The 15,904-nt window shown below is 43.8% G+C and overlaps 2 protein-coding genes across 2 annotated transcripts in view; one reads left to right on the plus strand and one right to left on the minus strand.

Annotated features, from left to right (window-relative positions):
* Positions 1-345: 345 nt before the first annotated feature.
* On the plus strand, positions 346-10,451 carry Psmd6 (proteasome 26S subunit, non-ATPase 6). Its single transcript, XM_027954525.3, has 8 exons — positions 346-564; positions 1,134-1,339; positions 4,036-4,181; positions 4,625-4,844; positions 4,944-5,052; positions 8,272-8,440; positions 10,053-10,130; positions 10,250-10,451. The coding sequence occupies exons 1-8, from the start codon at positions 420-422 to the stop codon at positions 10,344-10,346; spliced, it is 1,170 nt and encodes a 389-aa protein (XP_027810326.1). The 5' UTR covers positions 346-419; the 3' UTR covers positions 10,347-10,451.
* Positions 4,899-15,904, minus strand: part of Atxn7 (ataxin 7) — a 149,013-nt gene continuing 138,007 nt past the window's right edge. Inside the window, exons 16-17 of the mRNA XM_071618508.1 lie at positions 11,092-11,170; positions 4,899-5,099 (exon numbers count right to left, since the gene is read on the minus strand). The gene's annotated coding sequence lies outside the window, so the exon portion shown is untranslated. The remainder of the gene's footprint in view (positions 5,100-11,091; positions 11,171-15,904) is intronic.

Here is a 15,904-nt window from a genome sequence, read left to right on the forward strand (position 1 = left end):
ACATGGCTAATGTCACAGCCTTAGAAGAATGAAAATGATGAGTAAGGACTTGACAGATTTTGCTGGTTATTTTCATTGTCACTATTTATTATTAAATATTCAAAAATTTTCACACAAAGAGATAAAAGGGGAGGGAGGAAGAGGTTCACGACCTGGAAGTTGAGTTCCACCCACTCGGGGCTGGCCTTGAGCGAGGAAAAATCACTAGTGACCACCCGGGGGCGTAGGTGCTCAGGCCGGGCGAGGCGTTCCCGGCGGTGTCCGGTAGGTGACGCTGTTGGCGGCGGCGGCAGAGAAGGGACCGGAAGCCGGGCCGGAGGTGGCTGGGAGTTTTGTCCGACTCCTCCCGCTTCCGTTGCCGTAGTCGCAGCGCGTCGGAGCCGGGTTTGTTTCTGTCTGCTGTCCCCCCGGCCGCCGAGATGCCGCTGGAGAACCTGGAGGAGGAGGGTCTGCCCAAGAATCCCGACCTGCGCATCGCGCAGCTGCGCTTTCTGCTCAGCCTGCCGGAGCACCGCGGGGACGCGGCGGTGCGCGAGGAGCTGATGGCCGCGGTCCGCGACAACAGTGAGGCCCCGCCAGCGCCGAGTCAGCGGCCTGGGCCTTTCCCCGACGGGCGCGAACCCGGGCGTCCTGCTACCGAGTCCCCGCCGCTCGGCCTGGCTTTTTCTGGGGGCAGGGCCTTCCTTCCGGAGGCGATGGCTTTGGGGTCCTTTCTCTCCCAGGGCAGCTGGGGGGAGAGCCCGGTGCTAGGCCGAGAGCAAAGGCCCAGGGGCCGGCGGCCTGTCCGTCGGGGCCTAGCCCTCCCTTCCTAGCATGGAGGACGTGCCTGGACGGCCGCGTCTGACGCCTTCTCTTGCTTGGAGACTGGAGTTCCCTCCTTTGCAACCGAAGCCGTCTAGAGCAGAGGGTCACCCTCCCTTTAGACCGAGCAGGGTTTGGCCAGTGTCAGGACTGGCCCTCGGACGGCCCCCCACCTGCAGACGTCTACCTGTGGCCATGTCCTTTGCCACGCCCTGTCCCTTCCCTTACCCGGAGTGCGGAGGAGACTGGTGGATGACAGTTGCGTGAAAAGAGGCGGCAGACATCGACTTTACAAGTGACCTCACCCGTGCGTCCCTCTTTTTGGCTTTCAGACATGGCTCCTTACTACGAAGCCTTGTGCAAATCCCTCGACTGGCAGATGGATATGGACCTGCTCAATAAAATGAAGAAGGCCAATGAGGAGGAGTTGAAACGTTTGGATGAGGAGCTGGAAGATGCAGAGAAGAACCTGGGGGAGAGTGAGATTCGAGATGCCATGATGGCAAAAGCCGAGTACCTCTGTCGGATAGGCGATAAGGTGAGTGGCGGTGATGTCCCCACTCCTGTGTGAGTATGATGTAAAGTTGGGGAATATTCTGTACTAATATCATCTCATTGTAAAAAATAACTTTAAAAATCCAGAGGCAGTCGTGTTCCTGAACTAGTGAGTCAGTGCAAAGATGAATAAGTAATCAATAGTCTTGCAAGACCCTATCATTGACTCTGGATAAATGCCAGTGTGTTCTTCCACTCCCGTCTCCCTGTCATTAGAGACGAGTGCACATGGAGATTTGTATTCACTGCTTTTACAAAATTGGGGTCATTCTCAATAGTTCATTTTTCTCACTTGTTTGGGAAGTATTTATTGTGGTTAATTATGAAAACACTGCACTGCTCTTCTCCTTCTAAGACACTAAGGCACAGGAAGTGTTGAAGTTCTGGTTTGACCGTTTACTCCTAACATCCACAGAGATGACCTTTTAGTTCTTTTATTGTGCATTTATGTGCATGCACTTGTCCTGTAGAAAATAGGTAGTATTTAATTTTTAAAAAAACCTATATGGAATCATAGTGTACTCAGGTAGTCCTGTTTATTCTCTCTTTTTAATATTTTATAGTTGTAGATGGACACAATGCCTTTATTTTATTTATTTATTTGTTTTATGTTGTGCTGAGGATTGAACCCAGTGCCTCATGCATGCTTGGCTGAGCTACAGCCCATGTCCTGTTTATTCTTTTCACCTGGTATATCTGAGAGGACTTCCCATGTTAACAGATACCTATCTCACTCATTCTGGTGAACTGCTGCCTAATGTTCAACTGTAGAATATGCCATAGTTTGTCTATTCAGGGGTTGGTGGACCTATATGTTGTTTCAGCTGTTTTTGTTTTAACAAACTGCTGCTGTAGAAAACATGCTTGTATTTGTCTCTTGGTATATTTTTGTAAGCTAGTGTTTCTCTGAGGTATTGATCAGTCTGTGAAATGAAATTGCTGGGATAGTGAGCGATTTTTTATTTTGCCCTGTGTGGCCAGTTCTGCATAACACTCACCAGAACTGGATTTTTTAAAAAAAAATTTAGTAGTTGTGTGATAGTGGGTAAGAGGATGCGCTCTGAATGTCCTTAATTTTAAGTAGTAGACTTAAGTAGATAGGATGATGGGTCAATATAAAGAATGAAATGGTGTGCTCCTTTGGATCAGATCATCTGAGTTTTATTTTCAGCTTAATTAATTTTGATTTACTGAACCCTTAGTTTCTCATCTGTAAAATAGGGATAATGACAGTTTCTACTTATTGCTGGCTAAAGATAGAGGCAAAGAACTTAGACCAGTACTTGGCACAAAATGTGAAGCTATTACTTAATTGAAAGACTTGGTCATGGTAAAAATTTGGAATATATAATGAAAGTTTAAAAATACTAGTTCTGCTTTTAGGTTATGTGTGTGTATGGTTTTGTTTTAAAGAGTTTTGGTTAGCTGCTGCCTATATCACTTCTGAGTGAGAAACTTTTGATTCAGACCTTTAACTTCAACAAGGACATGCCTGAGTCAAAATCAAGGAGTTACGAATTGGTTATGTTCTAATACTATGTTCCTCTTATGTTTACTAAGTAGCATTCTTCCAAAAAGCACATTCTTTTTTTCCCCTCCTATACACTGTTTTTATTAAGTATAGACATGGAGGGTTTTTATTATTGTGTTGGCCACTGGTTGTAATCTTTATTTTTTATGATTTGTTGATTTGTTAGTGGAGGTCCCTTCAAGACAGCTTCTTTGTCCTTTGACATGACTTCATTAGTGGGCTTTTTTTTTGTGGTGCTGGGGATCAAACCCAGGACCCCAGGCAAGCACTGTACTCTTGAGCCACATCCCCAGCTGCCTCTTTCTTATGTTTTGACACAGGAACATTTCACAAGCTCACCTGTTATCTTTCCTCTCCATACCTGGAATGGTCCGTTTCTCCTAGGACCCCGGTTCCTTTTCATGGGGGGGTAGTGTTTACATGTCAGGAGTTGAGGTGAGGTGCACCCATTGCTGTCTTGACAGCCTCTCTTGTAAGTCCATGGAAATTATGAAGGAATGAATTTCATACAAACCAGCTAGACATGTTTTGAAAAATACCAAGTATAAACAAATTTTTATTCATATTCTTCAAAACAGTGGAATCATTTTATTCGACAGTGCTTTGAGATAGGATTGTATATGTACATAGTTGTATGCTAATAATCAGTGGCATAAGATAATATTCCCATTGCCTTTTTAAAACTTTTTTTAGTTGTAGTTGGACACGATGCCTTTATTTATTTATTTTTATGTGGTGCTGAGGATGGAACCCAGGGCCTCACTCTAGCGCTAGCACTTGAGCCACAACTCCAGCCCCCCCATTGCTTTCAAAGTGATAAAAATTGCTAATTTATAGTAAAGTTTTTTCAAGTAGTGTATTATAATTTTTAAAGCAAACATTGCATACATGAGACAAGGGATACTACAATTATAAGTTACTAATGTCTTATATTTTCTAGAATGTTAGTATATGCTAGGCATTTCTTATACAAGTGGAAAGAACAGTATAATAAACCCATCTACTCACTGTACAGCTTCAGCAGTAATCAGCGCGTGGCCGTCTTGTTTTTGACCTGTTGCCCCAGCTCTTCTGAAGAACTCCCAGACAGCTGGTAGCTTTGGCAACTTGTAAACTTTCCTCACCTGTTGTGTTGGTTTTCTGGACAGGAGGGAGCTCTGACTGCCTTTCGTAAGACATACGACAAAACTGTGGCCCTGGGTCACCGCCTGGACATTGTATTCTATCTCCTTCGGATTGGTCTGTTTTATATGGATAATGATCTTATCACCCGAAACACAGAAAAAGCCAAAAGGTACTTTTAAAAGTAATGGGGTGAAATTTCCTCTAAATTATGATGCTATTAATGAGAAGTTGATAGGAGAAACTTGCTTATTTTGTTTACAACTCTTAAATTTGGTCAAATAACTGTGCTTATTGAATAAAATACTTTCTTCAAAATACGCCCTTTTGTTCAAGTTAAGTTGTGTTCTCTTTGAAAAATTAAAAAAGTGGCCAGATGTGGTGGCTCAAGCCTGTAATCCCAGCAAGGCAGAGGCAGAAGCAGAAGGATCGCAGTTTCAAGGCCAACCTCAGCAACTTAGTGAGGCCCCGTCTCAAAAAAAAAAGTGGGGTGGGGTGGTCAGTGACTCAGTGGTAAGAGTTCCCCTGAGTTAAATTCCTAGTAACTACAACAAATTTATTTTTAAAAAGTGGCACTGTTTTCAGGTTATGACCTCAACTGTTTTTATTTAATAGTTTAATAGAAGAAGGAGGAGACTGGGACAGAAGGAACCGCCTGAAGGTTTACCAGGGTCTCTACTGTGTGGCCATTAGAGATTTTAAACAGGCAGCTGAGCTCTTTCTCGACACCGTCTCGACGTTTACCTCCTATGAGCTCATGGATTACAAGACGTTTGTGACTTACACTGTCTACGTCAGCATGATTGCCTTAGAGAGACCAGACCTCAGGGAGAAGGTGATGACTGACCCTGTACTACTACTGTAAAGGACCACTCCATGCTTCTCTAAGTACACAAAGTCATTAAAGTATAAGCTTTATTTTTTTAATACCCAGGTCATTAAAGGAGCAGAGATCCTTGAAGTGTTGCACAGTCTTCCAGCAGTTCGGCAATACCTCTTTTCTCTTTACGAATGTCGTTACTCCGTTTTCTTCCAATCATTAGGTAAGGAGAGAGTGGCCATTTTGATGCTCTGTCTTTATCTTCTGATCCTGTGTACAAATAACCAAAGATGATTTTTCACATACCTGGAAGATGTAGTGTGTAGATAACCGCAAGTTTTTGATCAATATGGCTCATTTTCTGCCAGTTTTGTTGAGAGGAAGGTTAGTTAGCAAGCTGTAGTCCATTTTTAGGACTACATTTGTAGGCCAGGAGGTAACCATGATTTTAATATTTTTAAAGTGTTGTTTAAAAGAATAGAAAAAGAGGTCCATGTATTACAGGTGGCACACACCTGTAATCTTATCTATTCAGAGGCTGAGGCAGGGGTATTGCAAGTTTGAGACCAGCCTGGGCAACTTAAGGGAGACCATGTCTCAAAATGAAAATGAAAAGGGCGTGTGTGTGTGTGTGTGTCTCGGTGGTACTGGCAGAACACAGCAGAAGAGTATCTGATGGAGAACTGTGTGGCTTGCAAACCTAAAAATACTTACCTTCTCTGGCCCTTTGACAAGGAAGTTCACCATGCCCTTAGAGGCTAAGGGGGGGGGGCGGGGGGGAGGGTAATAAGTTAAGGGTGAATAAAGGATTGTAAGGGTTGACTCTGAGGAAAGAGTTGAGGGAATATGGAGTGTCTTTGGGTTGAGGTCAGCTGAGCCTGGACTTCACTGATAGGTTTTTTTTTTTTTTTTTTTGCAGTAATTAAGGCTTTGTGCTGATCTGCATGTCATTTTCAGAGGTTGTGGGCTGAGAACATAATCTGTGGGAAATATCTGTGTTTCTTCAAAGCTACTCTACAGATATTCCACCCACACAAATTTGCTTTTTCCTCCAGTCCCCTTTTCTCCCTGGCCATTTGGTTTCTAATGACTACCGAACTAATGACAGAAGAATTAGCTTACAAATGATTTTGCTAAAACAGCAAAGTTTAGCATTGATGTAGTCTCTTGTTTATGCTGCAGACTTCAGAAAGTGCTTGTCTAAATGTATCACATTCATGAAAAATGGGAAGGGGGGGACTCCAAATGATTGTTCTGTTTTTGCCCCGGGGTTTGGCTGGATTTATGGAGCACTTTGTGTTCGAGGGGCCGATCTCATGTAACGCAGGCACAGGGCTATCTTGCATGAGTCACTGCTCCCTTGGCCTCACCCCTTCTTCATATGTACACATGGTTGTAATGCAGAGTTGCTTTTTTGTGCTTGGGGGTCTCTAGAGCCTTTCCTCAATCAGAACAAACTCATTACTTCTCTCGTTCCTGGAATTACAAATTAAAAGATACAATTCCCATATCATAAAATTGACCATTTTAAGGTGTCCTATGCAGACAGGGTGGTGCAGCCATTAACAGATTCCCATTAGGAAGCCTGAACTCATTAGCAGTCAGTTCTCCCCCGTAGCCACCTCTGTCTACTTTGTGTTTATAAATGTCTATTCTGGACATTTCACGTAAGTGGAATCAGGATAAGTGTCTTGTGCCCGAAGACTTTGACTTAGCTTAATACACTCACAGTTCATCCATGTTGTAGCATGGATTCCTTCATTTTCTTTTATGGTCAAGTGATAGTCTATTGTATAAATATGCCACATTTTATCCATTCATTAGTCAGCAGACGTCTACACTGTTTCCACTTTTTGGCTACTATAAATAATGCTAGTGAGCGCTTGTGTACAAGTTTTTTTGTGGCTGTTTTTCTTTCTTAGGTATATATACCTGGGAGTCTGGAATTGCCAGGTCATATGGTGATCTAATTTTTAAAGGAAATACCAAATTATTTTCCAAAGGAGTTGTACCACTTGACATTCCCACCGGAACTTGTGGGTACTGTGGGAATTCAGTACCTGTCTCTCTCTTTGATCATGGACATTCTAGTGGGTGTGAGGTGGGACCTCACCGTGATTTTACTTTGCAGTTCTCTGAAGACTGGTAATGCTGAGCATGTTTTCATTTGCTCCTTGCCACTTACATAAGTAGTTAGAGCCTAGCACACCGTTTCATCATGCTTTCTTAGATTGTCTCTCTTGACTAGAATTTTTGGGAGCAGACCTCATATTTTTTTCCCTTCCTGTCCCCGACACCAGCATGGTGCTGGCACATTTACCGAGGGCTTGATGTAAGTGCTGCATTAGTGAGAGCAGTGATTGAAGGGGGTTTCATGCTGGTGTGATGAGATTGGTGGCTTGGGAGCTGTGGAGATGTTTAAGGCATTAACCTCTCCCACCTCCCCATCCACAGTCATCCACCTTGTTCAAGGCACAAGCGTCCTTCTTTTCTCTGGGTCACTTCGATGTCTGTAGCAGATGCTTGTATTCTGAAGTTTGTCCTTTCTGTTCCCAGGTCGAGCTGTGCTTATCCTGCCCTGAGATCTTCCCTTATTTGCATTGCTCTGTTCTTTGCTGTCTGTAGCCAGCTTAGCAGAGCCATCTTCCTGTCCACCCCGTTCATGGAGGGCTTCATCCCACTGTCTTCTGAGACTATTGCGTTCCTCTATTTCTACACTTGCAAACTTTGCTTTCCTGCCATATCATCTGTAAATATTCAAAAAAATAAGTTGTATTTGTATGGACTGCTCATTAACATCATGTGAATGGTTTACTGCTTTTTTTTTTTTTTTTTTTTTTAAGTTGTCAATGGACCTTAATTTACTTATTTGTATGTGGTGCTGGGGATCGAACCCAGGGCCTCACACCTGCCAGGCAAGTGCTCTACCACTGAGCCATAGCTCCAGCCCCTGCTTTTTTGGTTTTTAAAGCTGAGTTTTAAGAGCTCTTTCAAGTTCTTATAAATCACTTTTCATTAAACCTTTATAGGGCGTTAAGACCATTTACATTTCTGACAGTAGGGTTCATCAGTCTTTCCTTTTACTGCTTCTGCTTTGTTACTTTTAAAATGTCCAATTTATACTGCTTTCTGGTCTTTTTTTATGTCACAAATTTTTCTTAAGGGTATAAGAAGTTCCCTATAGTTACTTTGTCAGTCTGTGGACACATTCCTTTAGAAACTGGGTTCTTTTTAATAGGTGATGTCAGATAGCCAAGTGCCGCATGACTGATGTGCCTGGAGCTGGCCTCAACTTGGTCACGGCTGCTGTTGAGGTGGTGTGGAAGGGCAGAGAGAAATTCTCTACTTGACTAAGTCTGTCTCTTGGACTCGAGTTGTTTTAGATTTTAATCCCTTAAGATGGAAGGTGGAATCACATAACTTATCATCTTATTCATTGCAGCGGTTGTGGAACAGGAAATGAAAAAGGATTGGCTTTTTGCTCCTCATTATCGATACTATGTAAGAGAAATGAGAATTCACGCCTACAGCCAGCTGCTGGAATCCTACAGGTCCTTAACCCTAGGCTACATGGCAGAAGCATTTGGTGTTGGAGTGGAATTCATTGATCAGTAAGTTTAGCACCGTGTTAGTTTTACAATTGCCTTCTAATGTGAGTTTCTACATTGCCTATGGATATTATGTTTTGAGGGGAAAAAATACACATCAAGAATTTGATTCTAAATATCAAAACACATCTGTCATCTCTTCCTTCCTCAGTCTTCCCCTCTTGTTGATACATGGGAAGAGCGAGGTGCAGAGAAGTGGTCACTAAAGTTGCCGTGATCCTTTGTTCCTCTGACAGCCATGCGCAGCTAATGTTTTACCTTAGGTTTCTGTATTTACATTTGGTTCTAATTCTGGCCAAACTAGTGGTTGAACTTAGGACTTTTAGTATTTGAATAAGACAGTGATTCAAATAGACCTCTGTGTGTGCTTGGTATTGATAGAGATGAGAAAATGTTCTAGTGCCCTCGGGACTGTATATACATGTGGCAGGCCTGAGAGGGGAGGATTTGCTTTGAGATATGATTGACAGTTAGCCCCATGGAGTTCTAGATGCAGAGAAGGGGACAAGCTTGGATATCACAGGAACAGAAAAAGCCAGGGGGACTCAGCATCATTGGGGAATGGTGGTCGAGTGTGGCACTGAGGTCAGTGAGTTAGGCAGCGGGTGTTTGTGTGTGGGGTCGTCCTTGTTTTCCAGCTGGGAGGCTACTGCAGGACTTCCTTGCCCTGAGTGTATGTGACAGCCATGTGCCATCATGGCTTCCGATACAGGTCCTTAAGTCATATACAGTTTTCAGTGGTTCACGATGACAAAATGAGGGTGTGTTTCATTTAAATAAGACCATTTTCTTTGTAATCTGTCATTCTTTAATTCTACAATGAATTTTATCATTTTATTTGCTGTTATTTTTTAACCATGTCAGAGCAAGTTTCAGACACTAATAGATCAGTATTTGTTTTGAGATGCAGTGCACAGCTAGACCTAATCCAAAGCTCTGTTGTCTTTCCCTCATTTTCTTCCTTTGAAAGAAAGAAAAGCAGTGATAGTAATCTTGTTTTTAAATGCTGGTGTTCCTGGTTTTGTTGCATATTGAATTCCAAATTCGGTAATCATGGCCCAGAAGACTGTTTACTGGACCCCATAAATGGGTTTTCTGAGTTGGGGGAAGGAGTGGCTACTTCTTCCAGCTCTGCAACTGAACAGCTGTGTGGCCTTGGTCAGTTCCTTAAACTTCACTAGTGGTGGCAATGGGAGGCTCAGGTGGAGGAGGAGATGCACGGAAGCCACAGTTTTGATGACCAGTGAATTCAAGGCAGCTGGTACATTTCCTCCGGGAAGGGACTATCTCAGTACAGGCTGTTGCAGATCATGGGCTTTGTCTGAAACAATGTAATAGTTGAATCATTTCTTCTCCAGGTCCTTTAAAAACTTGGTATGAATGGCTTCACTGTTGGACACCTGTGTCCCATTACTGTAAATTCTAGGGTTGTCTGTGTAGATGATAAATCCAACAGTACACCAAGGACATCTCAAAAGTACAGCATATGCAATAATAGCTCAGGCTAGAAGGAAGACTAAGGGTTACCTGAAAGAACACTGAATATGAGTTTCAAAGCATTCTGCAAGTACTATTCTTTCTAAGGCTAATGCTGGTTTTCCTTTCTTTCAATTAGGGAACTGTCCAGATTTATTGCCGCTGGGAGACTACATTGCAAAATTGATAAAGTGAATGAAATAGTGGAGACCAACAGGTACTGTTTTGTGCATAGAATAAGGGGTATTTGCAAGTGGCTTAGAAATGTAGGTCAGTGATTGTCATGGAGAAATGTGGCTGGTAAATAATTCACTTTCTTCCTGTATTTATTTATAGACCTGATAGCAAGAACTGGCAGTACCAAGAAACTATCAAGAAAGGAGATCTGCTACTAAACAGAGTTCAGAAACTTTCCAGAGTAATTAATATGTAAAGTCATTTGAACAAAGGATTTTCTTCTGAGTAATTGGAATTTTTATAGCTTATTTCACTATGTGCCCAGTTCACCTTATAAAATAAATGCTACATTGTTGTTTCACTTTTTTTCTTAAACATACTTGCCTTTAAGGATGGTAGTCCTATAATGATAATGTCACTTGAATTATTCATTAATGAAAAGTGTTTTGTCATTCGAACGAGTGCTGTTCAAGGTGTATGATGGTCACAGTCAGAGGCATAGGACCCAGGACTCATCAGTACGGTAAGGACCTCTGATTCTGGAGAGAAAACACTGTTACCCTCTTAGTATAGTGGAACATACATGTTTTCATGTATGCTTTCCCTCACAAACAAGTAACCATGTAAGACAAGAAGTTACCTCATTAGCAAGCTGGCAACCTAGATTCTAGAACATACCTTACAGAGCATAGATTCTAAGGAATCTTGTGCGTATATTAGCAAAATGAATCTCCCCCCAAAACAGTGACAGCAGTGGGGGGAATTAGAACAGCTCCTTCTCTGTCTTCCAACTGTGAGCTCTGAGTCAGGTGGGGTAAGAGCTATGTAGATGGGGATGCAGTGGGATAGGGATAGAGGACATTTTAAACGGTGTCATAGAAGGCCTCTGTAAGGTGATGTTTCAGTGAAAACCAGGGAGAGAGCATGTGGGTACCTTGAGAAACCGACAGCAAGTCACTGCAGGTTTTAAGCAGAGAAATCAGAGAAATGACCTTACTTACCTTTCAAACTGTCACTGTAGCAATCAGCTGGAGGCGACACTGGGTGGGACAGGGATGGATGGTGGCAGTGGCCCAACTGCTGAAAGTAAAATGGCAGGAGGGCAGGTGAGAAAACAAATCGGGGAGATTGAAGGCTGTTTGCTTAAGTTAAAGGTGACTCTTGGCTGTGAGTTTTGGCATCTCACAGGGAAGAGAAAGAGGTTTCGTTGTTGCTTTGGAGCATGCTTTTTTGGTTGATGGGAATGATCCACTAACATTAGAGAAAATGTGATCTTATTTGAAACTAACTCCAACATTCTCATAATCAACAAAAACTCTTCTGTAAACCAAATGATAAAATAAAAAACCTACCATGACAAGATACGTAATGGCAAAATATCAGAAGCATTATCTTACAGGTTGAGACAGTGGTTGCCATCAGATTATCATAGGAGAGATGGTGGGGCTGTGTGGAGGTGGACAGGAGGCTTTCAGTTGGATGCCTAAAGCATTTAAGAATACCCGCCTATAGGTTTCAAGATGATCCATAAAACCTTAATTTTGTGAACAAACTGAACATAAGTGTCCATACAAGATCCTGCAATTCATCAAGTGTAGTCTGTTAAATCCAGCAAATTGTCATTGAGAACTTACTGTGCTCCTTGTCTCCCTTTAAAGTTAGAACAGTTATGAGCTGTGTGTGTGTGTGTGATCCTAGCTACTCAGAAGGCTGAGGCAGGAGGACCACAAGTTTTAGGCCAGCCTCAGTAATTTTTAGTAAAATCCTGTCTCAAAAAGCACCCAGGATGTAGCTCAGTGGTAGAGCACTTGCCTACCGTTCACTCCCCAGTACTGCAAATAAATAAAATGAGCAGAATTCTACTTTTTAGCCAACTGACTCCTTACAGTTCATGCTAGAAGGAAAATAAGATCAAATTGCCAGTTTTTTAAAAATAGTCTTTCCCTCAACTCCCTCTAGTGAAAGGACACAGCCTGATGTGATCATACAGCAACTGTGGCTTTTCTGCTGAGAGTCCCTGTGGCCTTAGAGGAAAGTGGCCAGAACGTCTGTTCTCCTCCTTCCTTGCTTAAAATGTGCTTGGTTTTCTTTTTCCTTTTACCATTTTAGCCCATCTGCCTAAAATTAGTAGGTGAGAATGACAGGAGGGAGATGCGGAAAGGGACAAAGTTGTACTTCCTCCCCATGGGGGATGGACACTGAGAACTCCGAGCCTGGGGACCAAGGAAGCAGATAGTGCCCCTGGGGGAGGGAGTGTTTCCGTCATGAAAAGTAATATATGCTCATTTCAAAAGAAATTCAAGCAAAGTGGAACTGCTTTGAAATGGTCCCCTACAGAGATGACCACTGCTAACGTTCTGAAGAATATTCTCTGTGCTCATCAAGGTTTTAGTGCAGAATTGCAGCCCTTGTCACCCACCGTTCAGGAGTTTCTCTCTCCATTACAGGTCTCAGTGGCACCCAGCTATACCTCAGAATACTGATTTGGAGGTGAAAATAAAATTGGGACCAAACAGCTCTCATTTTTTTTTTTTTTTAAGAGAGAGAATCTTTTTTTGATATTTATTTTTAGTTTTCGGTGGACACATCTTTATTTTATTTTTATGTGGTGCTGAGGATCGAACCCAGTGCCCCCGTGCATGCCAGGAGAGCACGTTACCACTTGAGCCACATCCCCAGCCCCAAACAACTCTAATTTTAAGTGAGGCTGTGAGATTGGGAGAAACTGCCTCTCTCTAGGCCCAGCCCACACGGCGCTGAGCAGGGAGGTGCTTCACCTGTGCCTGTCAAATGGGCCCCGATCAGGCTCAGTCAAGGCTTGCTTAGGTGACCTCAGACAATACAAAGTAAAAGATAAAGCCACTGGGACATTAGTAGATGACTGAATAGGGTCATCTATGCCAGTGTGACAGACTTGGGTATAGAAAGACCACCAAATTGATGTTGTTAACCAACTTGGGTTTGCTCAGAAGGGGAGACGACATAGCATGGGGACTTCCAACCTTGCTTTTCTGCCTTCAGCCAGTTCATTTAAACAGTGCTGCCTGTCCAGACAATGTCAGGTCCATGGTTGTGCTTTCCCCGAAAACCTGGAGGCAGAGGCGCAGCTTCCTGATGTCACAGAAGTGCAAAACAAAAAAACAACAAACGTTTATGGCCACCATCTAAGTGAGTTAAAAAACTATTTCCAGTTTCTCTGGAAAAATGGGTAGATGAGGCTCACTGTGGACCTGTACTCCCTACAGCTGAGTGTGATGGGAGCATGCTCTCCAGCAGGCCCCTCTACCTGCCTGGGAGCCACAGACGGGACCCCCGTCTGGCCCCTGGTGGCACTGGAGCTTGCCACCCTGCCCTGCTCCTCATACTGTGCACTTGAAGGTGAAGGTCGGCAGCCCCAGCATCTGCTGGCTTGGAGACTCTAGCCAAAGAATTCTTAACCTGCATCTCACCTCTGGTAGCTTCAAGTTTTGTAGCTTGTTTTATCAAAGTCCTAATTTTCTGGTTTTAGACAAAAAGGGCACCTCACCATATGGAAATGAGATTACCATCAAATGATAGTTTGATCTGCACTGTGACACAAAGCTAGCACAATCATACTTAGTTCCTTTTTAATATTGGTGAGTATTTTCTTTTGAAGTTGGAAGCTTGATCTCACCACTTCTATCAACCCTGGGTGTAGTCATTATGAAATCCAATCAGGGGGATGAACTGTGTGATTATTTTTTAAGGCAATAATGCTAGTTTCTCTCACCTTAATAAAATGTGGTTTATCCACCAAATCTACCAGTCCAGATGGCCATCTATATCAGAAATAACAGCTTTAGTTTAATTTTTTAAATATGTATTTTTTAAGTTATAGGTGGACACAATAACTTTATTTTTCTGTGGTGCTGAGGATTGAACCCAGTGCCTCATAAGTGCCAGGCGAGCACTCTACCACTGAACCACAACCCTGGCCCCTTTAGATTAATTTTTAACACATTAACAAACTTCTAGGAATATACAGTCCAAAAATGAACTTTGTTCAGCATCTGCACGAATTTCTACCTGACCCAAATGGCTAAACGGGTGTCTACAATTTGATCCCTGAGCACCTGCAATCACTTAGGATAATGAGTGAACACATTTAGTTCTCAGCAACCTGACTGAACATTAAATTGATAATAGAAGCTTACTGGTCATTAACAAATCAACTGATAGTAACTCTGTTGGTGCTATGAACCTTTTTTTTTTTTGAAGATGATGATGAACGGCTCCTACTTCTCTGCCCCGTCCCCCTTCCTCACCTTCCCAATGCTGCACACACTCACAGCTGTTAGCAAGCTCCCACCCTGACAACCGGTGATGGGGGGGTGAGTCAGTCCCTGTCTGGAAACTGGAGAGCTTCAACAGCCACTGGTTTTCCTTTCCAAGCCATAAGACCACAGGCGCGCGTTGCTGTGTTCCCGAGGACACGCGTGCTATGAGAATTTGCAGTGGTTTAGTCCAAGCCATTGTAGCCTTGAGGGACATGGTCAAGGAGGAGGGTGACCCTCTGTCAGTCATTGAGAAATCTCTTGTAATGACATAACTGTCCCTGTCAGGATTGGGTTTAAGAAATAAAATGGGGGCTATATGGCTCAGTGGCATAGTTTCCTTAGCACTACATAAAAGTAAACAAAATAAGGCCCACTGTCCATCATCTAACTACCAAAAAGAAAAAAAAAAAAAGAAAAATGAACAATTTGCTAGTGAATGACTGACCTTCATTACAGCAGAGACTCCATCGGCCTTCCCCTCCTGGGCTTCCCTGGGGGAAGTGACATTTAGCCCAACTGCCAGTAGGTGGTGCCCTGACAACCACACTGCCCTCCTTGTCAGACCTTACCAGAGAGCTGTGCTGACAAACTACGCATGATTTCTAAGGACTCTGCTTCTCCCGGCCCCCTCTGGATCAGAAGCTGTGCTTTCACACATGCCTCAGAAATATGGGGTCAGGGTGAAACCCACTGCTTGCTGGTCCCTGGCCACTGTACACCTTCTCTTTGGACCTGCTTACACTGTCCTCCAGCACACACCTCCGACTCGCTGCCCCAGTTCATTCCAGGCTCGAGGGCAGGCTCAGCCTTCCTCACAGCCCAAGGACTTTGAAGTGGACACCCCAGACCACAGCCCGGGCCACCCTTCTGAGCCCTAACTGCAGGTCCTCCTCCAGGCCGCTTCCAACCACTCCCATGGTTTCCCTTAGGGACCACAGGCACCTGTGTCCAGATGTGATTTTGGAAATGAAGCCTGGGATTCCTCTAGATTCTTCTAGCTATTCCTGTCTTCTGGCCTATTCCCCAAAGAACTAAGCCACCTTGATACGGGTCCCTGGCTCCCACCCTGCGCGTCAGCCCTTAGTTGCTGGCCATATTGATGTGAACACAGACTCACGCTGAACAAACCCCTGAGCTTGTTTAACCATGGGTTCCTTGGAAGAACCACCCTACAACTTAACGAGCCGAGCCGGAAGCAGGGTCTTGAGAGGGCCTGCCGAGGTTCCGCAGGGGGCCTCCAGTTCCCTTCCCCCAAGACCCAGCGGCCGGTCCCTCCCTTTCTCTCCACCCTCGGGTCCCTGCCTCCCTCTCTCCACCCTCCATTCTCCAGCCCAAGCTCCTAACTTCTCCCATCCAACCAACACCCTCCATTCTCAGGGTCCTGGAGAAAGCAGCAGAAGAGAAAAACCCCAAACACCTGTTACCTAAATGGGTTGATGATTTTAGTGGTGTCAACTTTCTAAACTTATGTTTCCTTTTTTCTTTTCTTTTGGTATTGGGGATTGAACCCGGGGTG

The sequence above is a fragment of the Marmota flaviventris genome, chromosome 1, assembly GCF_047511675.1.
Source record: "Marmota flaviventris isolate mMarFla1 chromosome 1, mMarFla1.hap1, whole genome shotgun sequence".
Taxonomy (NCBI): Eukaryota; Metazoa; Chordata; class Mammalia; order Rodentia; family Sciuridae; genus Marmota; species Marmota flaviventris.